Consider the following 27584-nt stretch of genomic DNA (forward strand, 5'->3'; position numbering starts at 1 on the left):
TACACCTTTAAATCAATGTTGTTTACACCTTTAAAGACGTATCACTTTGTTTGTTACCCAAGTCAGATATTAATTTTAAGTGCTTAGTCATAAGTTGATGGTGTAATTTTTCCAATAAATAAAAATAAGACCGTATAAGTACCACTCATCTCATATTATACCACCAAAGAGCAATATTTAGTATTGTTGTGTTCCAGCTTAAAGGGCGAGTAAGTCAATGTAACTACAGGCTCAAAAAGGACATAGCATCTTGGTTCCCAAAAATAATGGCCTGTTAATATTTCTCACAGTGCTAATTTCAATAGTGGTGACCGCTTACCATCAGATACTCCATTTGCCAATCTGCTTACCTATATAAAAAATAATAAATTAATAAATACTATATAGTCACTTAAAACAACGGTAATTTAATACGAATACACACAACTAGAATGAGCAAGTACAATAGAACTTTAATGTAAACTTTACTGGAGTTATTGTTAATCTGAACTACGCTCGGTGTATCGTTATTGTTTGAAGAGGAAAGCAAACTATGAACTCATGATAAGACCTGAAATAACGATGATAAACACCTAATGTAACAAAGACTCTAGCTTGTAACGAATTGCTAACAAAATATTAATTTTCAAGTCAAATACCTCATGTGACTTTCGTCTGTTGCTAAATAAAAAAAAATAAAAAATAATAACACAAATAAACACACAAGTGTTATGAGAAATCTAAAAAATAAAATGTTCAAATAAATGCACGAACGTGAAGTTATATAGTTATAAAAATAGGTTAATTTTTTTTATAGTATCGAAACAAACATCCAAAATAAATCAATTACAAAGATAACCAAATATTTAATGAATTATTCAACACAAATTGCGTAACTCGATGCGAATTTTATAGTTAAATTCTTATGAAATAATAAATGATGGATTTATTTATGTTTCTAATTTTAAAATTTGATTGGATGTCATCAGTGACTCAAAGACATCTGCCATTTCAAACGTTGCTAAACCGCTGTTTACAAAGATGCCGATACGGCTGCTTTTAATTCCTTTGTCATATATTGAGATATAGGGAGATATTTATCTATGCTAATATAATGAAGAGGTTAAATTTGCTCGTTATGCCCCTACGTATAATCTCCAGAACTTACGATCCAATACAATTTTTTTATACTGCTAGAAAGGTACATTATTTCTGAGTGCTATAATATATAGTATATTTATATAATATACGTTTCTATATGAATAAATTTCCTCTGAGAAGCGACGGATCGCTAGTTTAATACACATTATTTGAAAGTCCACAGTTTAAACGTCCGTGCTCATGTTTAACTTAATTGCTAAATCAATTTTGTTTTCATTGCTGACATCTACAAATTTTACAAGTTTTTAAATATAATACTCTAATCCAACCATAACAGGAGAAAAGCCAAAGAAATAACATTTGACAGCAAATTGATGCGACATCATCGGTCGACAGCTTGATTGATTCTGTGATATTCACTATGGATTTACGAAAAAATTACGTTTTGAACGTCAAGAGAAACTGTTATCAGAATTTTGGAAGTAAAATTAAAGACGAAATAAGTAGTTAAGTGTAATAGTGTTGTACTATAAATAAAGATATATTAATTCAGAACTGTAAGTAGTGCACAATATAGCTGAGTTATTAGCAAATCGCATGAAATACATAGATCTAAGATTTGTTTATCTTTTTTCCTTTATAGGCTATATGTATGCAGCTCTGTTATTCGGAGATTTGCTGTTCAATTCGACTCCCCCACCTCCATAAATTGTGCAATAGTACTTAAACGCACCGCCGTAAATGTCATGCTAAGCAATGGCTGCTAAAGGTAACGTTTGGTACTAATTTTACCACGTTGCTCCAACACGAGTGGGTGATAAACATGAATTCGACACGTGTGGGTTTCTTCAGTGATTTCTTTCATCGCCCAACAAGCACGTGAAAATTGAGTTAATTGTTAGTTGTCTTTCAAAGCTTCAGAGTTAAGAAATTCTTCAAATCGGTATAATAAATAATCGAAACTTCGTCTCGCACAAAGGCTTACCACAAGTAAATCAAATTGTGTTTTTTATTTGTGCCGAAAAGGCACAGATAATTTCGCCAATGTCACGTGCGAAAAATAGTGCGTTCTATATGACATGCACAAAAATAAAAATATTAAATATGTATTCCCTCAAGGTTTCATAATGTGTCACCGATGACCGGCCGCGTGTGGGCGAACCCGAACCTTGGTCGCGAATACCTTTTTTTATGTCGAATTGAGTCATATCGGTTGTCCGTTTGACTTTTACTTCGTTTTGTAATATTACGTATTCAAAGCAAATGCAAATTGTCAAACGCTTTTAGTAAAAATTAAGGTCTAGTCTAATTAATTTAGAAATGATATCAACAAAATATTTAAATATAAACGTAATGAAATGATCTATACTAATATTAGAAATACGAAAGCAAGTCTGTGTGTCTATCCAAACAACTTTTTGTTTTATGTTATCCACCTGATGGTAAGTGGTCACCATCACCCATAGACAATGGCGCTGTAAGAAATATTAACCATTCCTTACATCCCCAATGCGCCACCAACCTTGGGAACTAAGATGTTATGTCCCTTGTACCTGTAGTTACACTGGCTCACTCACCCTTCAAACCGGAACACAACAATACTGAGTACTGCTGTTTGACGGTAGAATATCTGATGAGTGGGTGGTACCTACCCAGACGGGCTAGCACAAACCCTACCACCAAGTATAACCACTGAACCGAATTTGATGAAATTCGGGATGAAGCAAGCTTGAACTCTTTTTTGCTTACGATCTCCACCACAATCACACCACAAGAAGCCGCAGTCGGCAACTGTTGCATATTTTTAAATTTTAGAATCATGTGGCCTACTCTATCCATATATAAACTTTTCTCTTAATGCATCAGCAAAATTAGGATCTAAGATATTTCCGATTTTAATATGTTCAGAAGCTCAAATCCCTAATGCTTTTAATCACTAATTAATGCAAAGTTCAATAATTAATTGCGTATTATTCTGTTCAAAATGATAAAGGTGACGAGCGACCATGGAGTTGCTACTCGTTACACTACAACGATACACTACAACGAAAGAATTAAAAAAGAGTACTAAATTTATCATTAGAATCTACATTCAGAACCATTATTAAATTTAATCAAGTAAATTGTCAATTTGAAGAGCTCGTAATAGCTTACTTGAAAGTACATATATAGCCTACCGTAAAGTAAATTTAGATTTTAATGATTATTTAGTATAAACGCTATGGTCTTGCCACCAATCGTTCGAGGGGCATTCGATATAGGCCTCGGTTTTAACTGACACTATGAATGCTATTACTTTTCCGAGTGTCTTGCAATTAGAGAATTTAATTGAGGATTTTAAATCGAGTAATTTCATTGACGGTACTAAATATTATTTATGACGACGATAAAATTCTGTTACAACATGATATCGCCTTGGTGTCAAGGAAACGAGTAGTCGATGATTGTGATTTTAATTAATTTGATACACGCTAAGACCGAACGTATTAATCAGGAATCGAACTTGTTATTTTAGTAATAAGTAGGTACCGAATGTATAACACTTTTCTATTAACGGATTCTAAAGGAAAACTGTCTTTATGTATTACGAGTTGTCGCGCGTGGCTTCCCTTGCGTATTAGCGATTGGTCGTTAGATATTAGACATAACCTTTGTCCTTCCTTGGAGTTCAAGCTGGTGTTATACCAAATTTCATTAAATTCTGTTTAGTGGTTCATCCGTTAAATTAATAACAGACAGACAGACAGACAAACAGAGTTACTTTCTCATTTATAATATTAGTTTAGAAGTATAGATATCGCATGTCACTTTGTGACATCACACGATCGTGTCTAGCTCTGAGTTTCTAGCTTGTTGTAACAGAATAGCTCTGTAGGCAATAATTGATGTCGATGAAGTCGCTGGAACTAGTCACAGTAAATACAATTCGCACCGCGTCCCGAGTTACGTATGGCGCGTTTAACGAATGTATTAAGACGCGTAATACCTTTAAGTGGAAGAAACACTTGGCATTAAATAAATAAACTCTAATTTATTTTTATCCTTTTATATTTTCAATGAATACATATTTCAAAAACAGACGAACATGATATAAGTTTACTTCTAAAAAAATAATTGCTATAAGTATTGAAAAAACAACACAGTCGAATTGAGAACCTCCTTTTTTGAAGTCGGAAATAAACCTTATTAACATGCTCCATGCGATTAGCTAATAGATCAGGTATAATGCGAACTAATAGTTCTTGATTAGTATATCTTAAATAATAATATAAAACGAATATCCAATTTAATTTTACATCCAAAGTTCCGATAGATCCGTCGACAGGCCGACCGATGATATCTTTGTTTATTTGTTTTTTTTTTATCCCCTTGTGGTTTGAATTGGCTATAGAAGACTGACTAGAAAATATGCTATGTGGTCATCATTGAAATCAGCGTCATCTGCATTCATTTATATCATACTCGGAATAATTGAGTGTTAATGCAAATTAATTTATTTTCTGAAACGGATTTTTGACATATTTGTAAAAAATAATTAAGGTTATCTCTGTGTTGAGGATTAAATGTAATCTTTTATTTGTTTCGTTGTTCAAAATGGGTACCGTCTCTAAAATGAAGATGAATAAAATACAATTTATTTTATTTAATATGTTTAAATTTATTATCGTATTGTTTATCTAAAGGAAAAGAGCCGAGTCCCAGCTCCTAGAATATGTGTATCCCTGACTCTGATTGCGGGGTCAAACCCGAAAAAATGACATTGAGTTTTCATGTTATATTCATGATTCACAAAATAATTAATTTTGTATATATCTTATTTAAACCTATGTACAAAACATATTTTTATAATAATTAAAATTCGTTCAAATGACTTCACGTAACAGTTTCCATCAAACGTTACATAGAAACGTTGCACTTAATAGCAAACAATGAAGGATCACTTCAAAGGCCTTAGTTAATGATAGCTACTAATTCGACGCGAGTGAATTGCCTCGTTAATATCTTCATGGAAAATAATAAATTTAATTGAACGTCTTCGCCTTATTTAACAGGCGTTACAGATAACGCATGGGAATAAGTGCTATTTTTAAAAAAAAGTCACGTATCGAGTGAAAGCCTGCGTCGTAACGTGTGCCCACCACACAGTCTACTGTGAGAGTGTGCGACGTCCAGTCGACAGCTTCTACGACTACGACTATACCTAACAGTGCAACACTTTTTTATCGTCTGTTTCTGGTAAGTCTGCGTGTATTACCAAAAATATTACTAAAGAAAAAAATTGAGGAGATATGTATTTAAAGTTGCTATTAATCATCCAATGGATTTTTTATCAGAACATACATGTCTCAGAATTGTCAATAACTACAAAATAAGTATCAAATCGAAAACACCTACTTCAACAACCCTATTAGTTACCCCACATATTTACTACATCGAATAAAATTCTTACATACCTACTAGACTAAATGGTCACGTAGTGGTATGTGCAAATGTTGCAATCGATCGAGTTAAAATAAGATTCGAGGAGAACTAAAAAATTAGGCAGAAACATTTGAACCATGTATACGACGAGTGAAGATAGTCTCGTGGAAATGTCAATTATGGACGAAAGTTACGTTAAATGCATGCAACATAGCAACGATATAATTATTTTACAATGAAAATAATTATATTTTTCCATTCCATACAATATTAAAATTTGAATCGGTGTATCGAAATAATTTCCTTGCGCGTCAATCACGTGAAAACTATTCAAAGTATCGGTATGAGATATTTAATATTTCAATACTAATGTTATAAATTCGATAGCTCTGTCTGTCTGTCTGTTACGCACAAACGGCTAAACCATTGAACCGAATTTGAACTGAAAACCTTAGCGAAGCCGCTAGCGACTACTAGTTTTTTATTAACCTCATCAAGTTTAACCCACAATATTAATATAAAATTTGTTTTAAATAAAACGGTACCACGTCTTTAAATATAATGGCAACTTTTAAATAGTCGTAATTAATCAGCTGTTCATCTAACCTTTCTAATTACAAGTATAAGTCTCACGATTTCGCCACAACGTTATGTCAGAAACGGTATAATATATCGCATAATGTTATTTACCAGTGTCGAATTACGTCTCTTGAAATACTGTATTGTTAAAGAAATGGCTTTATTTGGGAGCAATGTCGATAAAAATACAAGATTTATTTTGTTAGATTGTAATGTCGCCAGTACCAAAAGTGTGTGCAAATTTCAGTACAACTTCGATTGCGTGGAGGTGATTTAAAATTCAATTGCAAGATTTGAATCACACCTATCGGAGTTAAATAAAAGCGGAAAAAATTAAAGTGCATTTAACTTCGTACATGTAAAGTAAGAGCCTTGTTAATGTCCCACCACTGGGACAAACCCCCTATTTGAAGAGATGACTATAAACAGCCCACAGTCATCAGTAGAGGCTATAACACGGGATGTCATATTTAATCGAACTATTTGCACTATTTCAAGTTTTAAGTGATTCTGCCAACGGATCTAAGATTAATAGAAAATTCAATATTGGTAATAAGAAACAAAACTGTAACCATATTAAACATATCAAAGAATTTCGACTACGGGTATCCTTGTAGACAGTTTTTTAACATTATTTCACTGTATTCTGTTTGTAGTAAGTTTATTTTTATTAAACTCACCGATAGTAGCTTTATAATAGTTTATTTCATTGTTAAAGAGATTTCGTATATAATTCGCTTAAAAAAAAACTTATATTATATAAACACATACCATCACGCTGCTAGTTGGATGGATACAGATATGGCAGATTCTCATCCAACATCTTTTGTCACTTTTTAATGTTTTCCTGAAGGAAAACACAAATGATGCGTATGAAAATTTATTGATACTTGCTCCGGTTTGAACCCACAAACATCACAATCTCTTCTTTGTAGAGTAGTTTTTTGTTGCGAAAGTAATGTTGGTAAAAAGGTGTGTCAGTAAGTATTTTTAGGACTATATTTATAAAAAGTAATTTCTATAAATTTCGCCGAGCACATCAGCCGGCCTATAGTTACAAATGATTCTTATTAGAATTCGAGTTTCCCGCGACATATTTACCTTTAATACGTCTGTCTATACGTCCCGTGTTATTGCAATGCCATCAATTACCAATATAATTATATTTAGACGTTCACAATTTCATTTATTATCAAGCGGAAAAAGATGACATGTTACACGAGAGTGGCCACAACATATAAATAATGACGGACAAACACGCGAGTGTGACTTGTTCAAACATTATTAATATTAAACCTTTGGTTCCGTTTGGATTTTTTTTTTATTTTATTATATTGCATTGCATTGGAGGTGGTCTTTCGGTTAATCTTTTTTTTAATATAGGTTGCGGACGAGCAAGTGGTCCACCTGATTGTAGGTCTCAACTCTCAACTGCCATAGACACTGGCGGAGGAAATTTTAACCATTCCTTACATCGACAATGCTCCACCAATTATGGGAACTAAGATGTTATGTCAAACTGGAACACAATAACACTAAGTACCTATTTACCTTCGCTGGTACCTACCCAGACAGAAAGCCCTACCACATTAAATACGTTAACAAATGATATATATAAAATAACTGATGCTATTTCAAATTATGTTTATAATTCGTCTCGCACTCAGCGTGATTAGAAAACATCATGATCTATCCCGTAAGTGCATCTTCAAAGCCGTAGCAACGAGGTGGAATCATATCAAAACCTTTTAATAGTGAAGATCATTGCTCAGCAATGCTTGCAAGACAATTTATATTGAATTATTTTAACTACATTTATTTAATTCAAATGACTTCGAATGACGTCGTCCCTACACCCAAAACATATGTCACGTGCTAAGCTAAAATTATATATATTTAAAAACAATTTGCAACAACTTGACAATATGATTAACCGTTGTATCATCGTCGGTTAAATATTGATTAGCTAACTTATATACGCTTGTTATAGACGTGGGCCGGCGTGGGCAGATCGCTGATAAGATACGACTTTAATTAAATAACTATTTTATTGATAGCAGGAAACTTAACCGAAAATTGCTGGTTCAAATTTCCAAATTATTTTGAGCTTAATTTGTGTTTATAAATCATGACATAGGGAACGAAAGGTGAAGGTTAACATCGTTATTTAGAGGTACATATAACTAAGATATATTTTATTTTTATCATAAAAATAAGCGTTTCGCTTAAAACCTAATGAACACGTTATCGGGAACCTGGAACTTGCATACAATTATTTCCACATATGGAATCGTTGACACTTTCCACAACTACCTTATACCAAATCTTAACGTTCAAGTAAATTGTCAACTTCTTGAGAATGTTTTCGGAGTAAACCGACTGGAGTTTTAAACATATATAATGACCATCTATTTGATTTATTTACCAAATAGATGTACCTAAACAAGACTGATGACGTATCTTACCATCCGATTGCTTTTTCGCAGTATGTTGGGTACCACATACTCATCAATTATTCCACCATCAACCAGTGATACCTACCAGTGGTAGTCAGTAGCGTCAAGAGATATAATATCTAGTAACCCGTTGGGTACGTTGCGTGGTGTTACGTCGACTATACAATCTACCTATTTTTTTTTAATTTGATTTGTTGCTCATCATTAACAAACGAAAAAATCCTCAACTTTAAAAAATGTACGACAATTATTAATATTATTATAGATATTCATGAATTAATGTATAATTATAATTATGATTGTGTACGTTAATTGCGGTCAGCAACAATTAGTGTTTATTTTCAAGGTGATTAAGACATAACTTGTTCGACCGGTTCCGTGATGATTTGAAAATGATGATTTTGTTTATCAATAGTTCAGTTATTTTAGGTTAGTGACTTGTCTTAGAAAGTGGTTAGCGAAAATTTTAGTTCTATCAGAATGTGTATTGATGTTTTTTCGTATATCTATCGGTTATCCATTTGTCAAACGAACCCTAAAGATATAGTCATGACCGTGTAATCGTCTAATTGATCGTTACCGCTCACTAAGTTTGCATTAAAAATAATGCAGTATTAATTACGACGAGGTTTTACTTTCCCCGGTGGAAAAGCGCGAAAGTCAGTGGCTTGTCTCTGTTCAAGTGGAGAACGCGCGTAACTTGCACAGATTACACACACCGTTGTAACTCGAAATTCGTAAGGAGTATTTATTTAATTTATTAATTTGACATGAAAACTTTTTCGATTGAATTCCATATTTGAAAGATTGTTTTACATTTTGATATTGTGGTTTTATGGTGGTTTCGTTATTACATTATAATGATTAGATAATATTTTCAAATTTGGAATTCCAGTTACGAAATTGGGTTACTACGGGAGCTCGAAAACGGAGATCCGTTCGTTCGAAAATAGACGCGAGTGCCAAGTGTGAACAGTGAATAAGTCCGTGGTTCTATATTTAATGTGTGGAAATTTAGAGCGGCAACGCATTGCAGTTTATATATAACATTGCAGCTGGTTTGAACTTTCGTAGGGCGCTTTCTTATTTGTCTATGAGGTTTGTGCTATATGTTGCATGTGATACAAAATTGATAAACCAAAATTAATTAACGAGATTTAATTAATTATACTTTTTTTACTTGTTTGCAAAGAACGAATGGAGTTAAATGTTACCTGTAATAATGTTATATTAATTTATGTTATGCATATTTAAAGAAGTCAGTGTAGACCCTGTCATAGCATATTTTACCAAACAGCAATACTTATTGTTGTGTTGGCTTGGAGGATGAGTGAGCCAGTGACTACAGGCACATACGACATAACACCTTAGTTCCCAAGGTTGGTGGTGCCTTGTGGTATTTATCACTGCCAATCTCTATGTGCAGTGACAGATACAAAAGTATGTATTCTGCTTTCAAATCACAAATCAATGATGAAAAATAGAAGAAAAATCGTTCATAAGAAACGCTGTAAATTTATTGAATCCTTAAAATTATTTTAACGGCACAGTTAGAATATTCTACCATATTAACACATTCGCTTACGTAAAATCGTGTCAGTAATTTATATATAAATAGCATACTAAATAGGTAATAAAACGAACTCCGAATAATAAGTCCATACACACGGTAGGTTTTATACTTTCTCTATAAATATAAAATTTTGTATTTAAATACGTACGTATGTAAATTATTTGCAAAAATATGTCGTGCTGTGTAAAATTTTATATTTATTTTCAAAAAAATCTATAAATTATGTCGGAATCTATTTTTTTTTATTAAATGATGATACTCATTTTTACACTATATACATACAAATACATAAATAAATCAACGAACGAACGAACGAAAGACTTAAAGAACAGTTAAAAAGTCTCATGTGAAAAAGTGACCCATTGTAGTTTTATATGTTTTTAGTTGTTGAAAAGTCCTTTAAATACTACATCGCTAAAAATTATTTATCTGTAATAATATTATACATGCTAAAGTAACTCTATGTCTGTTGCTCTTTCACGGCCGAACCACTGTACCAACTTTGATGAAATTTCGTATGAAGCAAGCTTGAACTTCAAGGAAGGACATGTGCATCTTTACGCCTTACACTTGAAGGCAAACCCCTAAAACACGAGCAAAGCCGTGGCTGACAACTAGTTATAAATAAATAAACTCTTCATTTGTTATGGTTCTCGGTTCATTCAAAAACAAAATCTTGCCTAAACTATGACGGAAGAACAATATGTATATGGAGTTGTTATTACACGCTTAATTGTTAAATATCTTATCTTTCAATAATATCCTTTTATGTTCTTATGGTAAGAATATAACAACGTCTCATTGTATGAATCATGAAATGAATATATCTTAATAAGTATTACCAAAAATAAAATTAACCAATTTGAAAGTTTAAGTTTTATATGGAGCTGTAAACGCCAACTTTGCCATAAATTATGTATGTTTTTAATTTTTATTACATTTAATATCTATTCATTTGAATGTTATGTTGTGAGAAAAGACATATTTACAAAAACAACTATATAAAGCTGTTATTACCCTCTTAATTATTACCTCAAGGGAGGGAGTTACAGTTACGACAATACGATAATCGGGGAGAACATATATAAAAATACCTGTATATTTATTACAAGCAAAACTATCAGATGATTAAATACTAAAACCTTTTTTGTAACACGCTGAATATTTTCGTATAAGTTTACTTCTGATATAAGATAATACAAAAAAACTTTTCCTTATTAATAACTTCGTGCAGGTCTACGGTAAACCCAATCGAAACCTATCCACAATTATAGATCGTTAAAATATCATGATTTTTTAATTGATAACATATTTCCGCAAAATTCGTATGTAGTTGAGATATTTCGGTGTTAATTCCATGAAATTCAACGACATGACAGTTTAACGGGCGGCCATGTTTGACGTTTACGGGTGCGTTCAGAAAGTGTGTTCCAAATAATAATTTGTGTATATGTGTATATCTTAAGTAATACATACATATATAAAGTATCATATAAAAGTATTTAAAAGCAGAGAGAGTATAAACACAAAGCTGTTATTACGTGTTAAATTATTATTTTTAAATTGACGTGTAATTCGTCACGGAAGAAAAATGTCGGTCATACTTCGTACAGTTGTTTAATATTTCGCAACGCCTGCGATGAACACTGACGCGATCTTCAACGTTATTAATGATGCGTAATAAGACGAGTTATATACTACCAAGTTACAATGTTAACGTACTTGATGAAATTCAAAACATATACATATTGGATGTTTTTAAATATAACAGTACTCTTTCAGTTGATAGCATTTTTTCTTTATTAAAGAGTTTTTTTTTAATAAGTAACATTAATATAAATAACACATAATTCTTATATAATAATAAGAAACTCAAATTCTAATTCGTTTTAAAAATTAAATATTTTTTTGTGGTGTTGTAACAATGGAGTTACGGCACCTCGTACTTAATTGTAAATCTAAATAGGTCTATGTCTAATTCATTATTATCGTAATTTTACACTTAGATTAGATTCTTCATTTTTTTTTATAACGGTTGCCTTTTTTGTCTAGCATAAAATGGCATGGCGGCTTTTTACAAAAATACAAAAAAAAACTCAAATGAGGAGTACTAGTTTCATCCGTCTATTCAATAGTTCATAAATCATAAAAATAAGTTTCTAAAAGTCTACACTACGTTAAAAATTAGCATACGTCTATGTGTGCAGCAAACTAACAATTACACACACACACGCTTAAACGTTAAAGTTTAATTAAGAATAAAGTTAACATGTTACTTATAATTCCCATCTTTCTTTCCAGACAACAGACAGTGCGGACTTTCTCGCGACGCGGCCGCACACAGCCGCTGTAATACCGGGGAAGCCGGCAGCGAACCCGCTACAGTTCATTAAAGTCGGTCCAGCAGACCTCGGCACGAGGGCAAGGGAACAGCTAAGACGAGCGGAACTCGCGAAGAGGACAGAGCCTGCTCGAATCGAAAGGCAGGAGGACTGGCAGTCGGTGAGACCTATTTTATTATCTTTAATGTTGTTACGGCCGTCTCAGCTAGGGATTCACCCAGCGGATACGCTACCGCTGTAAAATATTCGTTTTGTTGTGAGAATAAGTGTCTGACAATACAGGGGTGACATTCTAGACCTTTCGTATTGGTTTAACAAGGTCAAGTGTAAATGTTTCTGAAGCATATACACATCGTTGATTTCTAGAACCTGACTGATTTTTTATGATGTCGGTGGTTGACGGGCAGACAAGCCTCCTGAAGGTCACCACCGCTCATAGACAATGGAGCTATAAGAAATATTAACCAGTCCTTACATCGCCAATGTGCCACCAACATTGGTAACTAAGGTGTTACGTTCCTTGTGCCAGTCGTTAAACTAACTCATTCGCCATCAAACCGGAACACAAAAATACTAAGTAGGTATATCTGTTTGGCGGCAGAATACGTGATGAATGGGTACCTACCTCGAGTGGCTTGCACAAAGCCCTACCTAAGTTTAGTTATTTATAACTAATCTTACTCCAAGTACCTACATCGACAACGGTGACCTCTATCCACGGTTATCACATAAAGACGTATCATAAATTAACGTTTAAAGTATGTTAAATGTAATTATATAATATTTAGGTGTCGGTATATTACGATTTAAAATACATAAGAGACGGAGCGAAACAAATCAATACTAACACAAAAATTACAGTGTCTGGAGACACAATTAGGAACGACCAAGAAATATTAAACTAGCTGACCGTACAGACGTTGTGCTGTTTTTGCTATGAATATTTCCAATTTTTCTAATTTTTGTTATCGTAGGAACATTCTATTAACTATTAGAAAACTTATAAATAAAAAGAGGACTGAAATCGGTAAAATCGTTCTCAAGTTACGGCATGACCTATGGAAATAGTTACTTATATAGGTATATATTTATAAGATAGACATAGAATCATAATCAAATATCAATGTAATTAAGCTCTAAGAGGAAGATTTCAACCTTGATATTCTAACGAATAATATTTTAAAAAAACATTGTTGGGTCGTTACACCAGATAACAAATAATTACTAAGCGGAAATACGTTTAAGATTTTCGGTCCATCTGAAGTACCTTAGCAGCATGCGAAATACGAAGGCACGTTTGCAAAAAGTCCAAATTAACGAGGAATTAACGAATAAGCTCAATCACCCAAGCCCAAGACCGGATAAGCGCTTTTAATGAAATTACGTGCAGCGAGCGTTGTTTTCACTTTTTATCAAGAATCAACAAATAGTCAATACGAACGGAAACACGCGGCGTGCCATGGCGGCGGCGCTTACGGGCACTGGCGCTTCCGGTGACGGCTATTCCAGAGATGCACTCGTTTATAGCAGTCGTTAAAATGTCTCGAATGTTCGACAGATAATTGAATCATTAGAACCTGGAATAGTTACCATATTTTGAATATTTCATAATTGCCGTGAGACAATTCATTTGTAAATACGTACTCGTCTATAGAAGAATCTCGAAGCTGTTTTTTACATGGCTTAATAACGCGACGCGCTTCTGTGTTCAGTTTTTATATTAGTATACTAATATTATAAATATATCTGTCTGTCTGTTGCTTTTTCACGACCAAACCATTGAAAAGAATTTAATGAAATTTGCTATTATTGAAAAGACACAGACGATTATATACGATAAATATTCTCGTACTGTGGTCAGATTCTATTCTAATAGCCTATTCTGTTACATATACTTTATTTTTTGATTACACAATTAAACTAAACGTAAAGCTACAACTTTGAAATGTATGTAAACGCTTCTCATGAACCGGTGAGAATCTCAATGGTTAATCTTGTTCACTAATCAAATACATCAAATGTACATATCAAACTACGTTCAATGAAATCTATTTAATCAACGAATGATAACTCCTTCTATCATTTAATAATTTGATATAGAATATTATCTTCTATGAATATGATTATAGAGCGCCTGTGAGATTTTATTACAAATGATAATTATTAAAATATTTTTATCATAGTAGCAAAGAATAATGATATGTTTCCAATCATCCGCCAATACGATCAGGACTTTAAATCGTCTGCCGTACAATAAATGTCGACGAAAACAATTAAAAATCGAATTCTTCAAACAACAGTCATATTTATCAATAATTTATGCTCCATAAATTCTTGCTTTAACACTAAATACCAACCAATAAATCATGAACGAATCGAAAACATCCGCAGATTGAAAATATTCCTCGAAATCGATATTATTTTCATGACGCAAATGGTTTTGGGATAATCTTAGTTAAATGCGTCACCCAATTTGGGTGATGATGACGTCATTATGAATTTGTTAGTAAATTAATAAAGTGCTATTTTATTTTTTTTATTTTAAAAGACAAACGAGCCAATGACCTGTCTGATCGTGATTGGTCATCTTTTCCAATATCCACTGGTATTGCTAGAGGTTTACAGCACTAATTACACCGTAACTGCGTCGTCAACCATGGGATCAAAGATGCCTTATCTCTTATGCTTGTAATTACAGTCACTTCAAACCAGAACACAACAATATTAGCCTTGTCGTTATCCATACAACGCAGGTCTTAAACCTCTCCCATCATATATCAACATAAATATTTTTTCCTGTGATTTTACTCGGTGTTAGTGTTTTGTGCAAGCCCATCTGGGTAGATACTACTCACTCAACATATATTCTATCGCCAAACAGGAATACGTAGTATTGTTGTGTTCCGAGGCACAAGGGACAAAATCTTAATTCCCATAGTTGGTGGCGCAATGGTGATGTAAGGGTTGTTAAAATTTCTTATGGCGTCAATATCTATTTGCCGTGGCGTCCATAACAACAGGAGGCCCATTTACCCGTCATCCTTTCAAGTAAAGTAGTAAAAAAATGTAAAGATTGCATGAGAAAGTTTTAGTTGTAAATCTTGAACGGATTATTGATATTGATTGACGCCAAAAAGATTGCTTAAGCGAATTTCTCGTAAACAAAAAACTTGAAATTTAATGATACATCTAAAAAGATTAAAAGGATTCCGCGCTATAGTAACAAAAGTACATTTAACTATTATATGTGAATCAACTCTTCGAACACAACAGATACAAAAATTAAATTACAATATCAAAACAATGACCGCAAGTACATTCTATCGTAATACCTAAAAGAACCTCGATAGAAGTCTCATTTGCCTGGAATATAGTCAGTCGTAACGTAAAAAAAATATTTGCAAACAAGCGATTAACCTAAATGCCAACTTTCCGTGAAAACCTTGTACGGTATAGACCACAAGTTTGCCTCGCTTAAAATGGCACACAGTACACCTTGCGTTGCAATTTATTTAAACGTAAATGAACCCATGTTTGCTTGTGTACATAATTAAGGTTAACTCTTCAAAGACGATTAATAGTAATCTTTTTAGATTGTACCGAGGAAGGAAGTGAAATGCAAATAAATTTTCTAATCATTAGAAACCAACCATGTATGAAGAAAAGTATCATATTTTCATAGAATTATTATTGAAAAAAAAACCAAGAAAACTAAATATTTATTTTCAAGTAGTAAATATTAAATCGGTTTCAAATATAAACTCGTTAAAATTAGGCAGTATAATTAGCGTCTTTTTACTAAATTGTCGCTGACAATTAGAATTGAAAAAAAAAACTGCGCACGCGATCTGACATGTGTTGAATGTTATCTCGAATGCAACATTCTTTGAATAGGAAATTGAAACATCGTTACTAGATAATGAGACCATTTGTCGATCGCTGGTAGCAATTGTGGCGTTATTGGCCGTCCTCACTTCAGACTTGTTATTACTGACGATGGCTCGAGGAAGGAAAACTAATAGTCGTTTAAACTTATGGGTTTTTAATACCGATAATTCTAGCTCATTTCTAACTGTGTACAGAAGTTCATGAGTAATTATTGTTTGTTGAAATTCTATTAGTTATTTGGTTTGGGGAATAAAATATCCTAGTAGGGTCATGGGAATTTCGAAATCTATGACAGGTTTTGTTTTGATTTAATTTCATTGCAAACTGCAAGTCACTCATCTACATTTGGTACCAAAATGATGAAACCTCTTTTGTTGAAATGATTTTTTTTATATCAAATAGTATACGTTAGTTCAGTTAGAATGTTTACGTTTTCAATACATTTCATTTTTTTCTCATACGTATACGTTTCTCAGTCGTAGTACGCCTCTCTAACCGGCCAGTAACTTTTTTCCGCTCTCTAAAAGTAATTCTTTGTTAAATCGAAACAATTTAGTAAAATGCCATCAAGTATCCTCTTTAATTTTCTGCACATCTATGGCTGAAGCGCTTCAAAATGAGACTATAAACGATTTTTTCTATGCAGCCATCGTCTCATAATCACTGGAACAAAAATCGGTTTACGCTATTAATATACAAGATAAGGATATGAGTGAAGTAGAATCATCTTATTTGACGATTAAAATGGACCATTTGATATTAAGTTGTAACTACTATGGACCATGGACATGGATATTCAAGGAAATTTGATATATCAATATTGTTTAATCAATTATTCTAAAACCTGCACAATCTGCTTCGTATTTAATCACACTGACTCACACATTGTCATTGTTCTGACACAGTTAGCAATCTATCGGTAGAACATTAAACGAATGTGTTTTTATACATTTCAAATAGATTCGATCTGCAATTGTTTAAGAACATTTTAATTCATACATATTTTTTTTTTCTAGAACTTGGACAACTGGAAGTCATCGCGACGGAAGCGCGTCGAGCATATCATAGAGCGTTGCGTGGAGGTGCGACGCTTCGAAAACGAAACGCACCAGCCGAGAGGCAAATCTAAGACATTTAACGAGATGCTGGAAGAACGGTACGTACTATATATACATACAGAGTAATAAGTTACATTTTAAATAAAGAATCATAACTCAATTGAGCTGACAGTGACTTCGTAAACTATACTCTTATTAATTGAGTTGAGATAGAACTATTCTTGACTAAACCCCTTAGTTTATGTGCACTTTTTAATCCCTCACTATCATAATCCGATGAGACGGCAAATCCGACCGGAAAGAGTTCAGGCACCAACGTGCAGCATTCAGGCCTTACGTGCTTTCCGAGGCAAGGGAGTGTTCACACTTCCAACTTCCATATTTCGGCCTGCTACTGAGATTTTTCAATAGCATAAACCCAATAACTTTCAAATTCAACTTTAAATAAGATTAAATATGTATTTTATAGAGATGAATCTAAATAATTTCGAGTTACACAATATTTCAAACAGTCTTGCACCAATATAACCAATTTAATCGAAACGTCCTTAATTACACGTGAACTACGGCAAGCTCGCAGATAGTTTATAGTAAATCAATCATTTTATGCAACACTCGCCCTGTTATTACGTAGGCATTGCATTATCCCATTAGCGATCAACCATGCCTTGTAATTTGATACGTTTTTTGTAAACCTTTACGAACATTTGTAATACTCTTAAACGAATTTAAACGCCTTTGTGTATGACTTTATTGTCTGTCTTGCGCAATGCGAGGCGTCAATACTTTGAGTTCTTGTGTTCCGGTAAGTAGACTGCCTACACACAAGGGATCTTAGATCTCATGAATTAACGGCTTATTATTTTTGTTACGACAGTTAGACTCTGGGTCTATAGGCAAATATAACTCGCCATCCAAAGGCCCAAAGGCACATCTGCCCTAAAAAAATGAATAATTTACATATGAATAAAAATATAATTTTATGTATTATATTGGTAAATAAAAATAGCATTTTTATTTTTAGTATTCTATTTTTTTTTTTTGAATTATGAATGTTCGAATAAATTGGAATTTGGAATTGAGTTATAATCATGGTTGATTTATAAAAAGTACATAAAAATTGTGCCGAGACCATGACTAAAAGCCAAGAAGATTAAAAATTCTATACAATATTAAAATAAATTCAATTAACTTAAATGCAATAATATTTATTAATTAAACAGTTGAATTTGAACAAGCTGTTTACATGACGTTTAAACTAATAGCTCATTATTACATTAAGTCATTTATATCGTATCATTTTTTTATTTGAATGCAGTAATTGTTTAAGCTTCTAAATAAACAGCTAACGTAATACTGTGAGTATAACTCAAATGTCCCTAAAGGAAATCAACTTTCCTTCGTCACGAGCGAGTTGGTAGGTGTCAGTTACGTCCGTCGCGCTCGGTGGCCGCACCACGACTGATCGGGTTACAAGCACGGCGCATGTGCAGCCAGCTGTTGCTCCACTACTTATCTAAGGCGTATGGTGTTTCGTGGAAAGTTTAATATTAAATTATCCGTTTATTGTGCTGGCTATTGGCTCTAACTACACTCATATGCAGTTCATATTATTATACACTAACATTCTAAATGCAAAAGTAACTGTCTGTCTGTTTGTTGGTTGCTCTTTAACTTGAACTCCAAGGAAGGACATTTTCTTTTTTTTTTAATGCCTAACAGCTACCGACCAACCCCTAAGACGCGAGCGAAGCTGCGGTCTACAACTATTTGAAAAAAACACCCGATGATATTCCGTTAGAGTTGAATCGTGGAATCAAAATATTTTGTATTTATTATTATGTTTCTGTCTTAGTGTTAGGATTTCGTCTACGTACATATGTAGGTACCACCCAATAATCAATTATTCTACCGCTTAACAACAGTACTTAATATAGTTGTGTTCTGGTTTGAAAGGACTCTGTAATTACAGACACAATCGATATAACGTTTTAGTTTCTATGGTTGGTGGCATAATTATGAAGTGAGGAATGGTCAACATTTCTTCAGCATCTGATGATAACCACTTACCATTAGTTGGGATATTGGTTAATCCACTTACCAACTATTCATTAAAAACTTTCTATTCCCGTACAAAACATAAATATCAAAGTGAAGATGTAAATTAGGACTAGTCATGTTAAACAATAAACGAGATGAGCCAGAGATTTAGTAATTACGGCTGTTAATCCGACAAATTAAACGTTGCCAAATTAATCTTAACAAATAAACCGTTGTCGCTTTTAACAAATCTTTATATAACGTCGGTTTGAATCGAGTGAAAGTTGTAATTGAATAAAACGATTCAAACGCGTGATGCGAGTCGCTTAAAGGCGCTTAGGGTTGCCATTTTAAAAACCGCTTAACCTTGTATCGGACAGGTGCAAGATTTTAAATTTACCCACTCATCACATTCTACCGCCAAACAGCAATACTTAATATTGTTATGTTACGGTTTGAAAGGTGAGCGAAACATATTAGTTACCAAGGTTGGATCGCATTAACTCTGTATGGATGGTTAATATTTTTTTTTGCACCAATGGGGGCAAGGTTTGCAGCTCAATTAAACGCGACAAATATGTCTCAGTACATCAGCCTATTAGTTTACCTCCAAGAACAAGATTAATTATAAACACAAATCAAGCACATGAAAATTCAGTGCTTCCCGGGTAAGCACCTTTAGCTCGCTATCTTGAAGACGTATTAAAACCGAGCTTAAACTTGTTTTAAACGCAAACGTCCAGACACTTAAACTAGAAAACAAATATCGGAACAACCAAACCAGTTGACAACCCTAAACGCAATAATACTTCAACTTTCGTATATAACATGACTTTTTGTTTATTCTGTAATATTGAAGACAGAAGCTAATCTGCATATTATATATATATATATTAAATTATAAATGTATATTATTTCTTACATCTCCAAATCATATAATAAACTAGCTGAACCTGTGGCGTTACACGCGCGAAATTTATAAAACACAAACTTCCAAACCCTGTTTTGGTCCCTTAGGGGTAGAGCTTAGGAAAACCCGTTCTTAGCGAATGTCTGCACCCTGTAACTATAAGTAAGCCAATTTTCAAGTTTGTAGGTGTTATGGTTTCTGAGGTTTCGTCAGTGAGTGATATTTCGCCTTTATATTTATGGATTGACTACTGTTATCAACTATCATAATAACACCATTACAAGAGCTAAATAAACCCACAGAAATGAATATAAATAAATAATAAATAAATATTGGACAACATCACATACATTACTCTGATCCCAATGTAAGTAGCTAAAGCACTTGTGTTAAGGAAAATCAGAAGTAACGACGGTACCACATACACCCAGACCCAAGACAATATAGAAAATGAATAAACTTTTTCTACATCGACTCGGCCGGGAATCGAACCCGGGACCTCGGAGTGGCGTACCCATGAAAACCGGTGTACACCCTACTCAACTACGGAGGTCATCTTATAGAATGATAAAGAAATCTTTATAACCTCAAAAAAAAGTTTTAGTTCAATCGAAATCAGTCGTAATATCAAATGAAAAATATGCATCTTAATTATCTGTGTAAAAGTAATTTGTATTCTTGTGGTTTATTCTCTGTGGTCGATCTGGTTGGAGGTTTGATCCTCCGGTCAATAATTATGCATTGCTTGCTTATCCTTGACTTGATTGAAAGATTTAATGTTAACTATGAGGAACTGGACTTTTAAAAACATAACACAGACAGGACAAAAGATATATAATCTAATATAATAGGGAATGTAAGGTGTCCGAAACTATATATATATATATATGTTTGATTGACTTGAATTTAGAATATGATAGCATATGATTTTTGGATATTTCAACTTTAAGAAAGAAAATGGGAGGGGCGTACTAACTTTATATGAATTTTACTCGTAAGAAGTCGGGAAGGACAATTAGATTTATATGTGTGTAGTTTTATATGTTCAAGTGCATAATAAACCGATTAACTCTCTTATTATTTAACAATAATAAAATAAAATGATAATTTTACAAATAATTCGACAAAGGCATTGTGTCATATGCAATATGTTGTGACTTAATACATTATGTAATTAAAAATAATGCGAGATCGAGACGTGTTCATTATGCAGTTGATCAGAGTTGGCGTTCGGTACAATCGCGTCTAATTATAGATATAGGTTACATGCTAACAATTCATCATTCTATATGTGGGAAAAAGAGAGATTCTTTGCTAAATAATTGTAATTATGGATCTTTATAGAAAAGTACTAACGATTTTGACATAATTACTTACGACTATATGATAACTCGGCTTCGCTCGGGAAATATATAGAACTGAACAAATACAGTAAATATCGTTTACTTCTCATATAACATATAACTTTTTCATAAACGTTGTGATTATCAAATCACCCGTCTACGTCAAACATGGCCGCCCGTTGAACTGTCATTGAATTTCATGGATTTAATATCGAAATATCTCGATTATAATAATTTTGCGGATATATGTCGATCCTGTCTGTCGTAGACCTGCACGAAATTATTAATATATATACTATCTGTTTTGATTTTGGAAGACAGATGTGACTCACCCTTGAAAGGGGAACAGTATATAAAGTTTGGATGTTTAGCGGTAGATAGGGTGGTGAACACGGACGGTAAACACGTATGAAACGTATATTAGTAGAGATTAGAATACAAATTAATGTGGTCACCGTCCATTTCACAAGGGGCCTTTGACCTCTGTCTCTATCTCATCCAACTATATTACACTTATTTTCTCATAGAAAACCGCAATTCCCTTGCTCGAGACGCGGCTGGTCACCCCGGGCTCATCTGTCGACCGCAACTAGGTCGAATAGGGTGACCATACAATGGATATAAGATCTCAGTATTAATTCTTAATGGATTAAGATCGTGATTTTACTCAGTTTTATCGTTATTATAGAAAAATACCGGCTTTTAATTTAGCTTGATTTTTCATATAAAACTGCGTCCAAGTGGATTAAAATTGTCTCCTAAAGTCCGATGTGTAGTGCACTCATATGGTCACTTATTTAATTATATAAATTTTACTTTGATGATGTCGCCAGGTTATTTCTTTATATTTATTTCTATTGTTAAGTAGTGTGACTGAGTTTTGATTACAGGCACACAGGATAACATCTTAATTCCCATAACTGGCATCGCAATGACCAGCTGGGTCACTTGAACTTCTACCTTTAAAATTTTTGTATTTCGTATTCTGCATTCATGATAGCTACGTATTAGTCCCCTAATATGAACACGTTTTGCAATGCGATCAACGCCTACAGACATTGCATCAAGCTTACGAGCATCCATTACATATACCGTGAAAAGTAGCTTTAAAACCCTGTTATTTTTATGCAAACTTATAGATACAAAGTATCTACACAAAGATTATCAAACATACTATCTATTCTATTTGTTATCATTTATCTAGTTTATCAGTTGTAATGTTTGAAGGATTTTGTTGTTTTGTCGATACAAATGCAAATAGAATAATATCTTTCAATCGAGCAAAGAAAATTAATTAATTACAGTAAAATATATTCGTTTCAAGTATATAGTAAAACCGATTACGCTGGCAATTTTATAATTGTTGAGAATCCGGTGGATATGGAAATCTGCGAATGAGATGGCAAGATATTGGACGATTAGATTTTAAACTAGGTAATTAATAAAATAAATCATTCCGATCCTAAAGTTCCTTTTGTATTGGACAATTAAAAAAAAATCAAACAATTTTTTTTAGGTTTGAATCTGAAATTTATTAAGGACACGTATTTCATCCATTGGGTTACATAAATGTTAAAACTCCAATAATTCGAAAGAAAAGACGACCTCCGTGGTCGAGTAGTGTGTACACCGGTTTTCATGGGTACGCCACTCCGAGGCCCTCGGTTCGGTTTCCAGTCAAGTCGATGTAGAAAAATTTCATTAGTTTTCTATGTTGTCTTGGGTCTGAGTGTTTGTGGTACCGTCGTTACTTCTAATTTTCCATAAGTGCTTTAGCTACTTACATTGGGATCAGAGTAATGTATGTGATGTTGTCCAATATTTATTTATTGAATAATTTTTATTATACTTCCTAAATAATTAATTTGAATACAATTAGTAGTATTAAGACATAATTACAAAAGTGATTAGCGTGTTTCCAAAACCAATGATCATTAGTTATATCGAATGTTTAATTGTTTCACAATATTATTAAACAAACGTGTTCCCCAGTCTAAATGTCGCTGCACTTAGCCAACGTACGTATTACGAAATCCTAGGCTGTGTATTACGGATTTATTACGCTAAATCATTACTGCCTTTCGCAGAAATACTTCGAACGTAGATAATCTGTGCATTAACGTAAAGATAATCCGATTGGATAAATAGATAGATCGGAATCTTAGTATGATGTCTCAAAACGCATGACAGTCCACAACTGTGCGAAAACGCAAGAGCACTCGGAATTCTTTCATTCTTATCACCAGATCAGAGCGCAGTTCCGATTCTTTATTTTTTATTATATAGGTAGCCGGACGAGCAAAAGGGCCACCTATTAGTGGTCATCACTGCTCATACAGAATGGCGCTGTAAGAAATATTAACCATTCCTTACATAACCAATGCGTCACTAACCTTAAGAGCTAAGATGTTATGTCCCTTGTACACAATAATACTGAGAGTATTGCTGTTTGGCGGTAGAATATCTGATGAGTGGGTGGTACCTACCCAAACGGGCTTGCACAAAGCCCTACCACGAACTAGACTGATACTGGAAATTGTTCATGCGCAGAGTGTATTGATGCATGTACGTAAACAATCTTACAATACAATATCTGGACAAAAATATTCAATAACTTTTTCTTAGGCACTGTTTATTCCTGATATTTTCTTCAGCCAAACAACATTTTTTGCTATAATTGTTGTGTTCCGGTTTAAAGTGTGAGTGAGCCAGTGTAACTAGAGCACAATTGACATAACATCTTAACTCCCAACGTTGGTGGCGCTTTTATGATTATGTATTATTTATTGTATCGAATTTACAAACGTTCATTCACACGGAAAAATGTGTGACGATTCCGATACCAAATTAATAGGTAATTAATATTATATTTTTGAAAGTACCATTTCCTGCTTTCTAACAAATGCCTACGATGTCGTGATAGATACTGAGACGGGATATACACCTAATAAAATCGGTAAACTGTTTTTAATTACCAGTTACTTATCAGAAAACAAATTATATAAAAAAATCAAAGTATATTTTATTCATGTAATCTCATATATGCCCTTTGAATTGTCATTTTACAAGATTACATTTAATGTTACCACCGGTTTGGAATGTTGATTCCAGCGAGCGGAAAGGTAATCAGTAATTACTCTTTTCCAACAATATTATATGCGATTAATATATCTTTAGATATGAAACGACACAATTCCACTTCACTTCTTATCCACTTTAATTTTACTTCCAAAATTTCGATATTCACGACGTAATTTTTTGGCAAATTCGTAGTGAATCTCAAAGATGATTTAAAATCTCGACAATGCTATCGCGGCAATTCAATCATCAGAGATGTTTAATTTGCTTTAATCCTCTTGTGGTTGGACTAAAGGTATATCAATTGATACACTTAAATAATCTTTTATTTATCTTTTTTTAACATTAGATTGAATTTTATTAACAACCAACGCTTTAATTCTAATTTATTTCTGGTCATCTCGCCTCTCGAGTCCGATTACAATCTCCAACGATTTCAGAAATTGCACGTTTATTACAAACGAATACGGAATTTGATTTCCTAAACAAAGCGAACCCGCAGGTATGAAAGTACAAATGAAATAACGCTTACCTTTCTAAATGGCACTTTCGTTAAAATTAGACAAATCGCCACAGAACATCGATCATTTAGAAATTAGACGGTTTGTCTGCTATGGGTTAAGTTTTATAAATTTCTCGGGGGGACAGTCGCAAGTTCAGCTAGCAACGTATAAAATTCATGCTAATATGTCTGTGCTCTTATTTTATTATTAGATTTATGAAGCTCTCGACCAATGATATCGCGTCAATTTGCTGTCAAATGTTGTTAATTGGCTTTTTTCCTGTTATGGCTGGAATAGAGGTGTTAGGGCTTTGTGCAAGCCCGCCTAGGTAGGTACCACACAGTCATCAAATATAATATATATATAAACATGTTGTTTCCGTATAAAGTTTGTATAATTTTATATAAAAAATTGTTGTACAATACATCGCTACAAATAAGGGTTATTTATATAAAGCAATGTTCACTTCACACAAGAAGTAAAAACGAAATTGTATATTAATAACTCTTACGTCATTAGTTCTGTATCACGCTTAATAAAGTTTGAATTAATATAGTTTCGAAGAATTTACTAAAAACTATCCATTTGCACTATCAATATAATATTATATTCAAATTAATATGAAATGAAAACAAGTGTCTGTATTATTAGAACAATTATGGAAGTAGCATGTAACTTTTGCATATACTATGCAGCTATTGACTCGCGATCGAGAAATGTGCTCCTACCGTCATACAGTTCACCTAGTACGGAGGGTAATATTCATCGAACTTGAGTTGCTTAGCATTGCTTTATTTAAATTACATTATACTTGAGTTACATTTTCTATGTAAAATAATTGTTATATGTATTTATTGTAAATATTAACACTAAGCTAAGTTGTTAATCGGTTAAATAAATAAATAAAAATAAATTTGCAATTACTTACGGCGACGATCTAAGTCGTTGGCCGGTTATACGAGAGGCACCTTTAAGACGGGCTAAACTGAAACCTAGGGTAGGTTAGGCTTCAGTTCACTAGCTCGGTAATCCCTCCCCTTGACAACTTTGTTGATAGTCACTTCTGGTATAACATGTAGTAAATAATTTAGCTAATATAAATGCAGTCTTTACCGAAGTAACCGTAATAAAATGTGGACAAACATATCGTAAATAGATAAAAGTATATTGCCGACAACGCCCCCGGCGCGTCCACGTTATTACCTGCGATGTAAGTGCATACTACTTATTGAATTAAAAAATAAACACTGAATAATTAATCTTTACAAGATAGTTATTCAATATTTAGAAAGGTAGAGTTATCAGAATTTCAAACAAAAGTTATATATATCGTTTTTTGGGGTATATTTTCTTGAGTCACTTGCCGGCTCTTCTCAGTAGTATTTACATTCCGAAACTTCGGTGGCTTTAATTAAAATAGTTCTGTAAAATGACTATTCAAAGTGCTGTAATAACCTATTTAAATAAAGTATATTTTAATATTGACTTATGTAACGTGGTATGGGTATAAAAAATTGTTTGCATTTAAAAAAAACCTATATACGAAATCGTTGAATGTTTTTGCTTGAATAATGAATTATTTCACGGCGATAAGACTTAGCACGAGCTGGTCTGGTTGGTACTATCCGTTCATCTATCGCATTCGCATTAAAACATAAACACGACATTTTTTTAAAAATGTAATTTAATTACGGGCGTGCAGAATATAACATCAAAGATCATTTGTATGCATGACCACATAATAAAATGATTTAAAACTTTTCCTTTCAACTAATTTCCTCAATATTTTGAAACATTTGTATTGCCAAGTATTCTAGACGGTAAGTACCGTTAATGTCATTCACGTGACAGATGTTGATACCACATCAAGTACTCCACACAAGCAGGAACAGAGGCAGGGTCCAATTGCCACTTGAACTGATAATGCGTTTCCGATATAACTTTCTATCTGTCATTAGGGGAGTGATAATAATTACCGTGTTAGTACTTTCCCTGTTCGCTGTGAACGTACGAACCGCCCAAGCATTGGAAGTCGTAGATAAATACCTTAGTGCTAATTATACAGGATGTGACGTAGATGATATTCGGTTTCCGATACGTTTGTTCGGATACGACTTGACATTTACGATTTACGTATATAATTTTTTTGTTATGTATCTTTTTGATGACATGTATGACATGTATGACATGTATTTACATGTATGACATGTATTTACATGTATTTACATGTAAAGCATGTTGAATTCGAGAAAGTATTTTTTACACCTTGTACAGCATGTCTTAGTTTTGTTATTGATCTGTAATAATCTTTC

The 27584-nt window shown here is 33.2% G+C and overlaps 1 protein-coding gene across 5 annotated transcripts in view; it reads left to right on the forward strand.

Moving 5' to 3' along the window:
* Positions 1–27584, forward strand: part of Smash (smallish) — a 146432-nt gene that overhangs the window by 91442 nt on the left and 27406 nt on the right. For all 5 annotated transcript variants that reach the window (XM_026627423.2, XM_064218042.1, XM_026627424.2 and 2 more), the window contains 2 exons: positions 12412–12612; positions 17357–17496. In XM_026627423.2, the coding sequence (XP_026483208.2) occupies positions 12412–12612; positions 17357–17496 (341 nt within the window). The remainder of the gene's footprint in view (positions 1–12411; positions 12613–17356; positions 17497–27584) is intronic.

This window comes from Vanessa tameamea, chromosome 20 (genome assembly GCF_037043105.1).
Source record: "Vanessa tameamea isolate UH-Manoa-2023 chromosome 20, ilVanTame1 primary haplotype, whole genome shotgun sequence".
NCBI classification, from domain to species: domain Eukaryota; kingdom Metazoa; phylum Arthropoda; class Insecta; order Lepidoptera; family Nymphalidae; genus Vanessa; species Vanessa tameamea.